This window comes from Perca flavescens, chromosome 14 (genome assembly GCF_004354835.1).
Source record: "Perca flavescens isolate YP-PL-M2 chromosome 14, PFLA_1.0, whole genome shotgun sequence".
Classification (NCBI taxonomy): Eukaryota; Metazoa; Chordata; class Actinopteri; order Perciformes; family Percidae; genus Perca; species Perca flavescens.
Genome location: NC_041344.1, coordinates 24616258 through 24630533, shown reverse-complemented (window position 1 = coordinate 24630533; position 14276 = coordinate 24616258). Strand labels below are relative to the sequence as shown.

The following is a 14276-nucleotide window of genomic DNA, read 5'->3' as shown; positions in this document are numbered from 1 at the left end:
GTGAAGAAGTTCCGTGGAAAACACACCAGCCCTTTGCCCTATACACTTCTCCCTCACATCTCTCACAAAATGGGTGAGGGGTCAAAAAAAGAACATCCTGTGTACTTTTCCTAGACCTCAACCCAAACAAGATATTCCCATGAGGGATGATTTCCCTTCTCTTTTTTTTTTCCCCCCCTCTCTCTTTCTCCTTTTTTTTTTTTTTTTAAACAGAAGAGTTGCCCAACAGTTTCTCAGATTATTTAGCACTGACTGCTCTAAACCCCTTCAGGACACAAAAAAATTAAGTGAGCAACAAAGACTGCATGTCACATTTATTTACAAAAAAAACAACTTTACATATTGTTGAGCACAAGCCTTACGAATAGTGAGTGAAGTGTCCTCAGTCGGTTATGGTTCTCTCTTAAGAGTAAAGTGCATGATAAACAGGCTTGCAGTTAAAGAGCGGAGGCTGTGTAATAAGTTTGGCTTCGTTAAACCGTGTGCCCTCCTGTGCGTCGTCTGAACGAGGGAGCTCTCACCGCTTCGTTCCCTCACCTCGGCTTTTCTTCTCCATCCCAGCGAGGATTTGAAGGACTGTCTGGTTGAAGTCATCGGGCTGGTCGGCGAAAACGTAATGGCCTGCTCCTCTGATGACCTTTACAAACACAAACACGCAGTTGAACAGAAAGAGTCAGCGGTTTAGAGATAAAGCTGCCATGGTTCACAAAGGCAGGTAAACTCTGACATGAATAGTTTTCTTTTTAAAACCACATTTTGAAGAGAAGTTGCCAAAAAAACTACTTAAAAAGAACCTACCATGATTTGCACATCTGGTCTGGTTTTCTTTAACGCGTATCCAGAGTCACTGTCAATGCTGGAGCGTGATCCATAGATGAAGGAAATGGGAATGTCAGCCTGGACTTGGTCGATCCTCTCCAGCATGGGCCTCTTAGCCCAACCATAGGGAATGGTCATGTTCTTAAAGGCCGTTTCTCCACTGAAACAGAGAAAAAAAATCATGTTGGAGAGAAATCAAAAAAAAGTAGCAGCGTACAGTATATCGGCTTAAAAAGGTTTCTCACCTTGGTGTCTGGGCATTTAGATGGTAGATGTAGTCAGATACGGTGTTGTCGTCAAACATGGAAGAGTATTTCTGCTTGAAATCTGACCTGACTGTCTGTACCAGCATTGGACCTGAGAGATATCAGTATGAGAACTTCAAACAAACCAGACCATTGGCAAGAAAACTGGCAGCCTCTACTAACCTCTGCGTTGCATTTCATGTTTTGTGCCACGCAGAATGAGTTTTCAGAAATTCTTTCAAAAGCCGATGACAGAAATAGAGAATGGCTGATGATGATTCAACAAGTTCATCTTTCTCAGTCAAGTGAAAACAATCAAAGCGATGACAACGCAGAGCCAGGCAAACAAGTAGTATCATCCTTTTTGTTTAAGGAAGCAAAAGGGTTTACAGGAATGCTTTTTTTTTTTATGTGGAAAACCACGTTTTGGGGTTGGTATAGGCATGTTTAGCAAGCCAAGCCTCAAATTTAGTATAGTGAATATGAAATGGAAGTAAAATACATGTGTGTTAATGTACAAGTGTGTGTGTCTTAATGTGTGTGTGTGTGTGTTTGTGTGCTGACCTAGAGGTCCAGCCAGTCTGAGTCCAGCCAGAGGGTTGAAGGGGCTCATAACAGCCCCCATGGCTCTGATCCACACTGGGATGGAGTTGTGGTTGGGGTTCTCTGGACGTGCTGGGAACCCCCATGGCTCCACTAGCAGCAGATGTTTTACCCTGCGCACACACACAGTTAAGATTTTAATTACAAATTTCCACATTTGTAACAAAGTATGTAAAAAGACAAGTGAACATAATCGTTCATAATCACAGACCTTTGAGGACTAAGTTCACACTTGGCATGAATTTTATCAAATGCATTCCAAAAACCAATATAAAAAGTAGTTCTGAAGATACTGTGTGGCTAGTTCTTCACTAAACACTAAATAAAAACACACCAAAGCACCTGTGTGGGTATTTGAGTGTGTATGCAGCAGACAGGTATCCTCCGAGGTTGTGTCCCAGCAGCACCATTTCCTCCAGTCCCACCTTCTCCCTCCACTCCTCCAGGGCTGACACAAACTGCTCCTCAGCCCCCTCGGGGTCGGTGCTGAACTGGGGGTGGCTGCTCCTGCCGAAGCCCAGCAGGTCTAGAGTGTAGACTGGTCCACTGCTGGAGAGAGAGTCCAGGTTTTGGGCCCAAAGAGCAACCCCACCTCCAAAGCCATGCAGCAGAACCAGAGGGGGCCTGGGCTGGACAAGGGGCCGGGATGGAGAGCACAGCGGTGGCTGAGTGAAAAAAGCTAAGGTCCACAGATAGTTGCTGTTGGATATCCGGACGTGCTGCCTGGAGAAAGGCAGCTTCACACCTGCAGTTTGGGACAGAGGGGTCCTTACTGCTTCAGATTCATTCGACTGATAGGTGTTCGTTCAACAACCAGTTCTGGTATTTTTGACCTTTTTTTATAAGACAAAACATATTAAAAGAAATTGCAGAAACCAAATCCTCTCAGCATTTAGACAATGCACCTCCAAAACTTTTAACTGGAAACCACCCAACTTTGTATCAGTGGTTCAACGGCTCTTTTAAGGCCCACTTACTCTTGAGCATTTTTTCCTCTGCATCTTTGAGCTGAGAGGGAGACGTGGGGCACCAAGAGGGAAGCCAACTTGATATCCAGGAGCTGTGATTCAAACAGCAGACATGCACAGGCAGGCAGACAGAACATGTAAAGTACATGCAAACACAGGCAAAGACAAACTATGAATTGAACTTTGACCAGATTACAATTCTGCTATCAGTGTTGAAGGAATGCAATCAATGAAGTAAGACCTAATAACTTACAAAATAGTAGCCATTGCTCAATTCGGCATGCAGATGCATCAAGACAGTTACACCACCCCAAATTAAATTTTTGGAACAGAGAGACAGGTGGAGATTTCATCAACGAATTATATAAAAGTTGGTATTTTTAACTGCCTATGGAAAACGCACGTTACCTGAGAAGATACCGATGGATTTCAATTGATTCAATGTTATTTGGATATTTGACAGAAACATAATATTACACACTTTTAACAGAGGTTTGGATAGTGTACGTTTGTAAAGAAAGCTAACGTTACTCCGGAGGGCGTAGTTGGGTAACTTACTGTCATCACAATACAGGCGGCATTCAAAGAGAAAAACAACAGGCAAACTTACAAAACCAACCACGGTATGAAGGCAATTTAAAATAAAAGCGTTTTTAAGCAGGAAAACTTACCATTGTTCCTTAGTAGGTTGTATCTCCTCAGCCATCCTTCGCATGGTGGTTTGTGATTCTGCTCGCGACAGTCCGTTTGCATAGACTGTAAATATTATAATCTATGGTATGTAGCAGAGCCCTTAGTAGTCAGCATTTATTGCGATGCGTTCAGTGACATTAAGTAAATAATTAAATCTACAATTAGATGTAAAAAATTACAACTAAGAACATACCCTTTTACCAAGTATGCGTCTGTGCAGCATTTGAATAATTTAGAATGAATTATGGTAAACAGAAATATGAACGTAAACTTATAAATTTAAAAACAGTTTAGCACTCGGCGAATTCGTTGTCAATTCGTTGGATGGCTTTCAGAGGGCTTAACGTTTGTATGTCCAACTACATGTGAAGGCAGCAGCGTAGTCTCTGCCGACCTGTGATCCTCGTGCTCTGAGGTCATGACTCCGCCATCCTAGTGAAAAATAATATTAGCAAACGGTACCGAACCGTACCGAACACAGGTCTCGTTTTAGTTTGCTAGGAGAAATCTCTTCATCCAGTTTATGCTAATTTCGCGAAGTTGTGCTTTACATTTGATTCGTTAAGAGGCGTTTAGGCATTGCGCCAAACCGTAATAAACGTGCCAAAGTTACGCAGCTGACCCTTCCTAGCTTCCTACAACAGAGGTAACGTTAATATATTGTATAACAAATTATACAAAGTAGTTTACCACCTAAATCTGTAAATAAATATGATGAATTAAACAATTCAACATGGAAAACATAAGTGTAAAATACAACTTTCATCCAATTTGTTGGGCTAGCATATTAGCATGACTGACCTAAATTGAACCCTAACCTTAACATCACAACATTAATGGTAATTACGATTGTTAAAGTCACTTTTTTAAAATTATATTTGGCATTTATACTTTTTTTTTTCTTGAACATTGAGTAAATGCCATTTCACACACAAGCTAAACGTGGCCTATTTCTATGCATAGGCTACATATAACATTTTGGCTAGTTTTTGATTATCTTGAAGCATATTGTGTTGTTAAACACTGTATTATACTTTTTCAAATATAAGTTTTTACTAAACAACTGGTTAAGGCTTATTCTGCTGTGAAAATAAAATTAGAATTAAATACACCAAAAGAAATGTTCCAAATATTACCTGGAAGGGCTGAAAAATAAATCTGTTTGAATCTTGTCCAATGTCAAACCAAGGTAGATGACTTTGGCTTTTCTTAAACTAATATCTAGGCTAATAATAGACAGGAAAACCCCAATTGCTGGCATATAGATTAAACCTTTGCTTATCTGCATGCTTTTCATACTATAATTTAAGATAAGGAAGGAGATTAAAACGAAAGTTAATTTTATTCATTATCCTGAAGGACTTGAGTGGTACAGTATGATCCTGCTGCTGTGGGAATAGCGCTTTTTCTATCTCGCTTTTCTTTCTTTTTTTTTACTTTTACTCTTACTGTGAATTTCATTAAATCCTAAAAGGAGTTAATCTTAGAGATTTACAGAGGTGTGACCCTTGAACATGTCAGGAGCACCATTCAAGAAAGGATTTCTTTAGTCAGTGTTTGCCGACTAGAGTTATTTGTGTCTTTTGGGAGACCTCTGGAACTGGGAGCCCCCTAACGAGCCCTGGATTTAAATTAGTCTACACACAACATACATTATAGACATGGTGGCAAGACCCTGTGTATGTAATCACTTTTCAATCGCAGTGATGCGTTGAAAAACAGCCACTCTTTCTCAAAAAAGATTTGTGATTTTCTCTCTCACAGGTCTTGGACTATTTGAGGAGAGCCCAACCAGTCCACAAGGTGGCGTACTTGTGTTCTATTAGTATACACACACACACACACACACACACACACGCATTCTCTGGGTACTTTGTCCTTTATTCTTCAACACAATTTTCCTCTCATACCACCCACTTCTGGTGGCTCTCGGACTATGGGCTGGCTGAGTGGTTCCTGAGTGGTTCATTTCCTTCACTCTCATACATGCACACACTCTTTCTCTCTGTGTTACTGTCCGTTCACTTTGCTGAACACTCCAAATGTCATAAGCCAGTAGACAATGAAGCTGTAGTCAAGCCCATAGAGGTGCAGTAGTATAAGGGCTGTAGGTGTCTGGAGACCAGCAACTAAGTGAAGCTTTTTACCGAGACGGCGGCACAAAGCTGCAGCATGGAGCCGGCCTGCTCAGTGAGCCTCACAACTAAATGCTAGTCATGCTAGCTAGAGGTTACACCGCAGGTTATCCTCTTCCTCTTGTTTTATCAAAGGCATAAAATCAGTAGCCCATGGTCTGGCAGGAAATTGACTTAAAGGGGTGATAGAATGATATAGGGTATTTTACACTGTTCCTTAAGGTCTCCTAATGGGGTATGTAACATTGGTTGGGCTGAAAATTGCCCGAATGGTATTTTATTAGGCCCTTAACTACCCTGTGAATATGGCTCTATTTGGAACAAGAGCTTTTCTTCCAAATATGGTATGCTCATGAATATTCAGAATGAGCTATGCGCTGATTGGTTTGAGCAAACTACATAGAAACACATGGGAGACTCGACAGCAGGTCTCATTGCAAAGTTATACATTGTTGGTCGGGCTATTACGATATTAAATTCACTTCTGAGACTTTTTTAAGCGAGAAATCAACTATATAAAGCTCAAATATGGGACGTTTTACGAAAATTGATGGCTTATTGCAAATTTGGTAAGACTGTGTGTTGGAGTTCAGCTGCCGGTGCTGCCTGTGTTGCTGCCTCGCTGCCCGGCCTGCCTTCCTCCACAGACCCCGGCCTGCAGCTCCCCTCTTCCTGCTAGCTAAATGGCCCGTGTGTGAGAGTGATAGCGCGGTCAGCGAGCTTGTTACACCAGCAATCTCTTACAACAGTTCCAGTTAATCTTGGCTGGCTGTCAGCATAACTAGCTATATTTACAGTTTGAATTTCATCACGCCACTTATACAAGATCTCCCTAAAGGTCTTATAAAGCTAACAACGGTGTCCGATTATAAGTTAATGAATCTTTGTGAACAGTGGGGGTTTCGTTAGCTATGACTGTCCCTTCAACCCTAGCTATGTGTAGCTAGCTACAAATCACGGATAGTTAGCTTCATTTTTGGCGTAATTCCCTTATATTTACAGTTTGAATTTCATCATGCCACTTATACAAGATCTCCCTAAATGTCTTATAAAGCTAACAACGGTGTCCGATTTCAAATTAATGAATTTTTGTGAACAGTGGGGGTTTTGTTAGCTATGACTGTCCCTTCAATCCTAGCTATGTGTAACTAGCTACAAATCACGGATAGTTAGCTTCATTTCTGGCGTAATTTCTGTATATTTACAGTTTGAATTTCATCACGCCACTTATACAACATCTCCCTAAATGTCTTATAAAGCTAACACGGTGTCCGATTTCAAGTTAATGAATATTTGTGAATTTCAGAGGAATTCTAGGAGGAGCTAGCTCTCATTGATAGAGCTACATCCAGCCGCAGGCTCTATCAATGAGACTCATGGGACAAGCGGCGTTTATTTCCCCAATCGTTTGTTTAAATAACTCAACACATTATAATTACACACATTAAAAGATTAACTGGAACCTGTGGTAACAGATTGCTGGCGTAACAAGCTCGCTAACCGTGCTCTCACTCACACACACCGGGCATTTAGCTAGCAGGAAGAGGGGAGCTGCAGGCCCTGGAGCTCTGTCAGAGCACCAGCGTTTAGTAGTCCATTATCCTAAAACCGGTGACTTTGAGCGGGTATGGAGTGCTGTGGGTTGCCAGTCGTGACGGAGCTCCAAGTACCTCAGAGCAGGCCGGGGTGTGTAAAGGAAGGCAGGCCAGGCAGCGAGGCAACAACACAGGCAGCACCGGCGCTGAACTCCGACACACAGTCGGACAAAATTTGCAATTAGCCATCCATTTTCGTAAAACGGCTTCTATGTATGTCCTATTTACCCACCGAACTGTCGTTATTCAACTATGACAGGGTAAAATCAGTTTTGCATTCTATCACCCCTTTAACAAAAGTCTGTTGAGTCTCATCACTCCTGGGACAATCAGGAGGACGTTTCACAAACAGGCAAAGCCATTACAATTTGGTCTAAATTGTCTCATTGTGTAATCTAACTGATTGTCCTTGGAGGTATAGCGTCAACTCAGGAAGCACTTTACTGTAGCGGGAGCAGGCATCCTGTGGAGGAGCATGCAGACGTCTGTAGAAATATGACACAAATGTTCACAATGCCATGCAGTGCAGACTTAGACTTTTATCCAGTGCTATAAATACTTGCGTCTTAAAGTCATGTTTACGTCATTATCTCGTCAACCTAAATACATTTAAAAAAAAAAACTGATATACAAAACTGTGCTTGGATTTCAAGTGATTACCGGAATGAATTAAAACTGCATCCCAATTCCATACAGACTAGTTTTAGGCAGGCTTTTGAGTAGAGCGTGTTCACACTGGAAAGGTGACACAATTAAGTAGACTCTTGCCAGAATGCATACTAAAAAGGTTCTGTGTTTGTGTGTGATGTTGACATAACACTATTGTACCACAGTGCAATGCACAAAGGGAATAGAGGAGCCGCTAATGGCTACAAAAAAACGTAAATACATTGTCCATAGTGTTTAGACAGAAAGGAAAAAGCTCTTAGATCATTTTGATTTCTCCTTAAGCTTGACATTCCAACGTCGCAGTTTGATTGACATCTGTCTCTGTAAATATTGCATAATTTCCTGTTGGTACAAAACCCCATGTCTCACAGAAGACATTTTGACTTGACATGAAAATCACAGGTAACATTAACGAATGCTCCGTTCTATTCAGGTGTCCCAGAAAGCCATGACAGTGAGTCAGCATGCCCAATACCAGGACCCTGAAACTGAAGCAGCTAAACAGAAATCAGGCATCATTAATCTAATTAGTTTTTTAATTAGTCATTATTTACACCTGTGCTTTTCCTACTGCAATGTATATATAATATACTTTGAGAATTAGTAACATGAACTGAAAACATGTATGTAGTAAGAAACCCACACAGGTGTTTTCACTTATGCCAAATACACCTGTGTGTGTGTGTGTGTGTGTGTGTGTGTGTGTGTGTGTGTGTGTGTGTGTGTGTGTGTGTGTGTGTGTGTGTGTGTGTGTGTGTGTGTGTGTGAGAGAGAGAGTTTGGTGAACTCACGTAGTTCCCAGCATAGCTACAACCAACCTCAACCTGCCTGAACATGAGTGCTAATTAGCCAGAGGAATTAGAAAAACCTGAGGGAGTGCAGGGCCCTAATTAATTATAATAACATAAAGTTAATAATATATGGTACTTATATTATAGTGCTAGAGCTCAGGACAATATGGATGATCTTGTCTGGCATGTGAGTGACATTGTGTCTTGCTACTTCTAGTTTTTGGTTGTAATTTATCCTGATTTGCTCACCATGGTAGTTTTTGTATTAGTATATGAGTTGATCAATGAGTAAGACTACGTAAAGGACAGAGAGGGATCGAGACTGAATGCGTCACTGTTATATTTCATATCGTGTGTGTGATCAGTATGTGCAGTATGCCCATTTTCTGCTCACAGTGAACTGTTCTGGAGTCAGCTTATTAGGTCTGATTCGTACAAGGTTAATACAGAGCCACTGTAGATTAGTCAGTTAGCTGTAAGCACAAACTTCACTCATGTCATAAGTTTTTGGGGCATGGCCCGGTGCAGTATGGGTAATAAGAGTGACCAAGCTGTTAGCGGAAGATGGAAAGGGGATGGAGGAGAGGCGGAGGGTCTGTCTGGTTGCTAGGATACGTGGTCGGCGCCAACAGCGGATATGATTTATAATGGCCAGTCTCACTGTCTCGCTTTCTCTGCTAGTTTCCTCCTTCCTCTCCTCCCTCTCATTTTTCCATTGACTCTCTCCATCCTCTACCCTCATTTCTATCCTCAGCATCTCTACGGGTCTATTAACCGGCCCTGTCTGATCTGATCTGAGTTCTTACTGCTGGCATTAGTCAGGGCTATTATTTCTATGGGTGTTCCTGATATTCTCTCCTGTGTCCATCATGAGCACGCTGAGACGAATTTCAAGCAACTTCGGTTGATTTGGCAATAACGACTCATTTTGAATCCACCTCTTTACGGTCTCGTGGGTCGTACACACAGACTATAATTATATGTGCAGCATCTTCCGTGCACGTATGTATGAGCGTTTATGTTCACATGATCATGCATGAGCTGCACCCACATAATTGGATGATATCGATTTGCAGAGACTTGATCCACCTCGGGATGTGAACAATTCTCAGGGACAAATACAGTGTGAGGAGGAAGAGGAGGAGGCACACGGCCATGCAAAGGAAACAAGGAGATAAAAGGGGAGATGAAGGGCCATATGTAAGATAAAAGGATGTTATACAAGGATGTAGGAATGTTCAATGTAGTTTTAGATAAAGATGCGGTTTTAAAGACTGATGCCAGCTCTTAAAATATATTTTTGTGCCAAAAGTGTTTGTCTCGGAACAGTATTCAGATGATCATGAGACCCTGAAATGTTCTACTAAAAGACGGCCTTAATAAAATTACCTTTTGTGTTAGTGGCTCCTTTAAGTGGAGTGACACAGGTTGCACTGCAGATTTTACAATGCAATGACATTGACTTACTGCTATCTGATTTCCATGCAGATAGTTTTGGTTTTATCTGCTAAGATTTTGAGATACCTTTCTATGAGATTCTGCCATCAAAAAAAAAAGAGAGAAATATTCAGCCAATTCAAAACCCTTAGGAAACTATCCACATCTGGGCAAAATGATTTGAAGAGAGAAAATATGTTCTGCGTGAATTTGGGTTAACTAACCCCTTAATACAAAGCCAGTGAGAGACACTCAATGGTGTTTTAAGCCCCCAACATCTCCTTCCGGGCAGCGCTGCGAGCCATAATCATAACCATTGCCTAATCGACTTCAAGGCAGTGCTGCAACCGTTCACTTCAAGGCAAACCTAACCCTAACCTTAACCTTAACCTTAACCATAGCAATAACCATAACCATTACCTAATCCTAGTGCCTTCCAGGCAGCGCTGCCTGGAAGGAGACGTTGGGAGCTTAAAACACCGATAAACGTGAGAGTCATCTGTATTTGCAAGCCAATATGGTTTATGTTGTTGTGGATTTATATTTGACACAAAGAGGTTAATGGGAGTCCTGCTGTAGACACCTACAGCGTATGTTTTGATTTATGGTGTGATGGATTTAACCTGCTGATAGCACCACAGCAACTCTAGAGAGATGTATCGTACGTTATCAGGCCGTATCATGCTTTAATTATTTCCCCCGCAGTAATTGTGTTCATATGCTTTCATTTATTTTGTAAAGTAGAGTGACAGTGGGATTAAGACAGTAGTACTTACATAACTAAAGTTACATCCTGGTAGCTTCCATTTCAAAATGTCTCATAACTGAATATAAAATAATACTGTGCAATGGCCGTATTTATTTATTTTCATTCACTGTGATGGATAGCGGGGACCAGTGAGCAGAATGTTTGCAGTGGGCATGGCTTTGTTAGATGTGTGTTACTGAAAAGACTGCTGAGTCTTCTTTTTCTACTTCTTTATAGAATAGCAGCGTTTTCCCTAGCTTTGTGGAAGACTTGGGTGCACGTACTATGCGGGGGCTTTGGGCGTCCTTCCTCAAGAAAACGTTATGGTTTTCAATAAAAAAAAAAAAAAAAGAAAAATGCAATTTCCCCATACATTTTGTGTCTCTTTGTGGGTTTTTGCATCTCTTTGTAGTCGCGTTGTGTCTCTTTGTGGTAGTTTTCCATCTCTTTTTCCACATCATTTTTGGACCATTAATATCACCATATCTGTGTCTGAAACGTTGGATAAGCTAGAGCAGATAATGAATAAACAACAAACATAACAAATAACAAACATGGAATTCTGTACTAAACAAGTCAACATGTGTGCATGTCAGTGTTTTAAGACTAACTTTAAAAAGATGTAAACCTATCCTTTATTGTTACCTCCACTATCAGCAATCCAAAAATGTCTCCTCTGGTTAGCTGAGGCACCATCACAATCTTCTTAACTTATCCGCACTTATTGAATTAGATTATTTGACAGAGCAAGAAGTCTTTTTGCTTGTCTCTTAGCTTGCATCCATAAGTGATCCAGGAAGGCATTCAAACTAGAGTGTCCATATTTCTCTTTCCCTCTAAGTTGGTCCAGTGTCTTCCAGTAAATGGAGGATAATTTTAGAGCGATAAAAAGCCCAGAGGATATCGAGGGGAGGGCACACACACACACACACACACACACACACACACACACACACACAAATAAGATGGTCCCTCATTCCCTGTTGCACCTGCTGACCCCACAGGATCCACTGAGATCGGCTACTGCTGAGTGTGCGGCTTGCTCACACACACACACACACACATACAGGAATGCGTACACACTTTGACTAATAGGCCTAATGCTTCCTGAAGAGGGCCCAGCACTGCATTAGCTACGGATGTGGGATTGATTTAGAAACTGAAAGCCTTCTAGTGTGCGTGTATGAATATGTTATGCCCTCACTGGTGTGTGTTTTTCCACTCCTCTAACATTATCTGTTTACTCAAAAATGATGCACACAGTGAAAGACACATGAAGGAGGTTCAACCGATATTGAAGATTAATATTCAATATATTTTTACTATATATAACTTTACATTAGGACATTTTATTCCAAGAAAAGCACAGGTATACTGAGTTTCATCCCAAGATGTTATTCTTTTCAGACTGCAAAAGTCTTTGAATGAACATTTACATGCGACACTAAAAGTCTCTCACTAATTTTCGAGTTAACAGCAGGGCTAATTAAGGCAGTTTGACCCTTCACACCAATTAAACGGTCGCAAAACTCTGAAAAACATGAGTCTTTCTAATGACAGATTCATTCCCGACATCAGTATTAAAAGATTAAACTAAAGAATATAATGAATTAATGAAATAAAGGCTGTTTTGATTTCATTGCTGCATTGGACCACACTGACTGACACTGTGCAGTATTTAACACATGAAAGGGCCTACTGACCATGCCTATAAACTGCCAGTCATTTAGCTACACTGACTTTTTGGCTACAGGAGTGGAACACTATGTTGCAACACCAAAGCTACAATTGCTGGCATTATGGAACACAATCTTGACCTTGACTATTGCTACACTGGCCCTTTGGCAACTACCTCACTATTTTGCTACATTGTAGTAATATGATACAGATGTGCAAATCTGTGAAAATGTAGAGCTTAAAATTAACAAACTGTATATAAAACATCCCAAATTAGACATTGCTGCTACATTTCCATTAAAGGATTGGTTTTCACGTCTGTCTTATACAATACTCAGATGCCATATGTACATTGAAAAATGTTCAGATGCTGTTCAACCATCTGACTAACGCGTGGGTTGGAGCATACAGACACCTTACTGTAAGAAATGGGGGACGGAATCCACAGTATAGCATAGCTGAAACTAACAGAAGGCTTCAGTAGGCTGAGTTATTTAATCAAGTGGTGATTTCCCACCATCTTTTTGTACATAATTCAGCATCAGAGGAATACTCCTGGCAGTTACATGTAGGTTTGTTACACTGACAAAAGGACAGTAATCCTTGATGGGGAGATACCGTCTCAATGTGTCTAACCATGGAAGCCTCATATTAGTTTTGGTACATATGGCATGGCAGTACTGCCTCGAGATAGACTTGAAAAATCCCAACATATCCTTTAGTATCTCTTTTGAACAAGACATGATATCATAGTGTACATGTTAAACTCCAGTCACCTCCTAGATGTTGCTGTCAAATGCATGCTGGGAAACATCGACACAACTGAGATAGAACCTTAGCATGAAGCCATGTGGAGCTAAATGGAGAAACAAAAAATGGCCATGGTGCGTGGGGGAGAATATTGGTAGAGAACCAGGGGACTGGCAGAGGATACTGGTAGAAAGAACGAGAACGAGGGCAGAAGAGGAACGGGTTAAAACGTCGAGAGCGGAGGAGAGGGTGAGGTGGCCTGGGGGGAGGAGAAGAGAAAGAGCAGAGAAACAGAAAAGCAGACGTGGAGGAGGTGGGGAATTGATGAAGCAGAAAGCTGGGTTATTCCTGCTGTGAATCTATGTGTCTTTGCTGTTTGTGTGTGCGTGTGTGTGTGTGTGTGTGTGCGTGTGTGCGCGTGTGCGGATGTTCACATGTGTGAGTGAGTGCGAGTATGAATGGCAGTAAATGAAACTGTTTATCAGATCGATATGGCCATCATGTCCCAGATGACTGTGGCCTCTACTGAAGAGCAATCATAAATCACGACCAAATATGGAGGACACAATCTATTCTATACCGTGTGTGTGCGGGCATGCTGTGCACAAACCCTACGTTTTTTTGCGCGTTTGCAGTAACCTGTTTGGGTCTTACTCTTTATATGTGTGTATCTGTGTGAAATATTCTTCTTTCTCCTGATGCGCTGAGATTTGAGATGGAGCAGTCATAAAAATGGAGACTTGAGAAAGACCGACCACACCTTAGACCAGTCTATCTACATAGCTCCACAGTGTATAAAATGGGGGTGTTACACATATACACATATACACGATCAGCCATATTGTAAGTGTGACATATCCTCCGTCCTTTTCCACAGGGTTAACAACAGCGCTCTTGTTCTGTGTCTGTCGGCCCCCAGTGCTCTCACTCTGAATAATGTAGCCTCCCGATATCAGTGACAAGAGTCTCGAAACCAAAATAGCATCTTGAGCTCCGATAAATATAGAAGGTTATTAAATCGGCAGCAGGAGAGAGACAGAGAAAAGCTAGGAAAAAAAGGGATGGTCTGCTGTTTGTGTGAGGATTAAACTCCCCTCTGCAGCAAACTACAGAGGATCAATCGGACGTTAACGAAACGCTGTTTGT

The 14276-nt window shown here is 41.4% G+C and overlaps 1 protein-coding gene across 1 annotated transcript; it reads right to left on the bottom strand.

Moving 5' to 3' along the window:
* Window positions 1–297: 297 nt before the first annotated feature.
* Window positions 298–3465, bottom strand: abhd5b (abhydrolase domain containing 5, lysophosphatidic acid acyltransferase b). Its single transcript, XM_028597642.1, has 7 exons — window positions 3307–3465; window positions 2645–2727; window positions 2010–2412; window positions 1629–1780; window positions 1065–1176; window positions 799–979; window positions 298–637 (listed from the first exon to the last, which is right to left on the bottom strand). The coding sequence occupies exons 1-7, from the start codon at window positions 3348–3350 to the stop codon at window positions 518–520; spliced, it is 1095 nt and encodes a 364-aa protein (XP_028453443.1). The 5' UTR covers window positions 3351–3465; the 3' UTR covers window positions 298–517.
* Between the last annotated feature and the right edge of the window lie 10811 nt (window positions 3466–14276).

Excerpts from the sequence above, each read along its gene's own strand:
- abhd5b (XM_028597642.1), bottom strand. The coding sequence starts at position 3,350 with ATGCGAAGGATGGCTGAGGAGATACAACCTACTAAGGAACAATG. Across the intron at positions 2,413-2,644 it reads AGAGGAAAAAATGCTCAAGA|GTGTGAAGCTGCCTTTCTCC; the intron begins GTAAGTGGGCCT and ends CCCAAACTGCAG. Across the intron at positions 1,177-1,628 it reads CAGACTGGCTGGACCTCTAG|GTCCAATGCTGGTACAGACA; the intron begins GTCAGCACACAA and ends GATATCTCTCAG.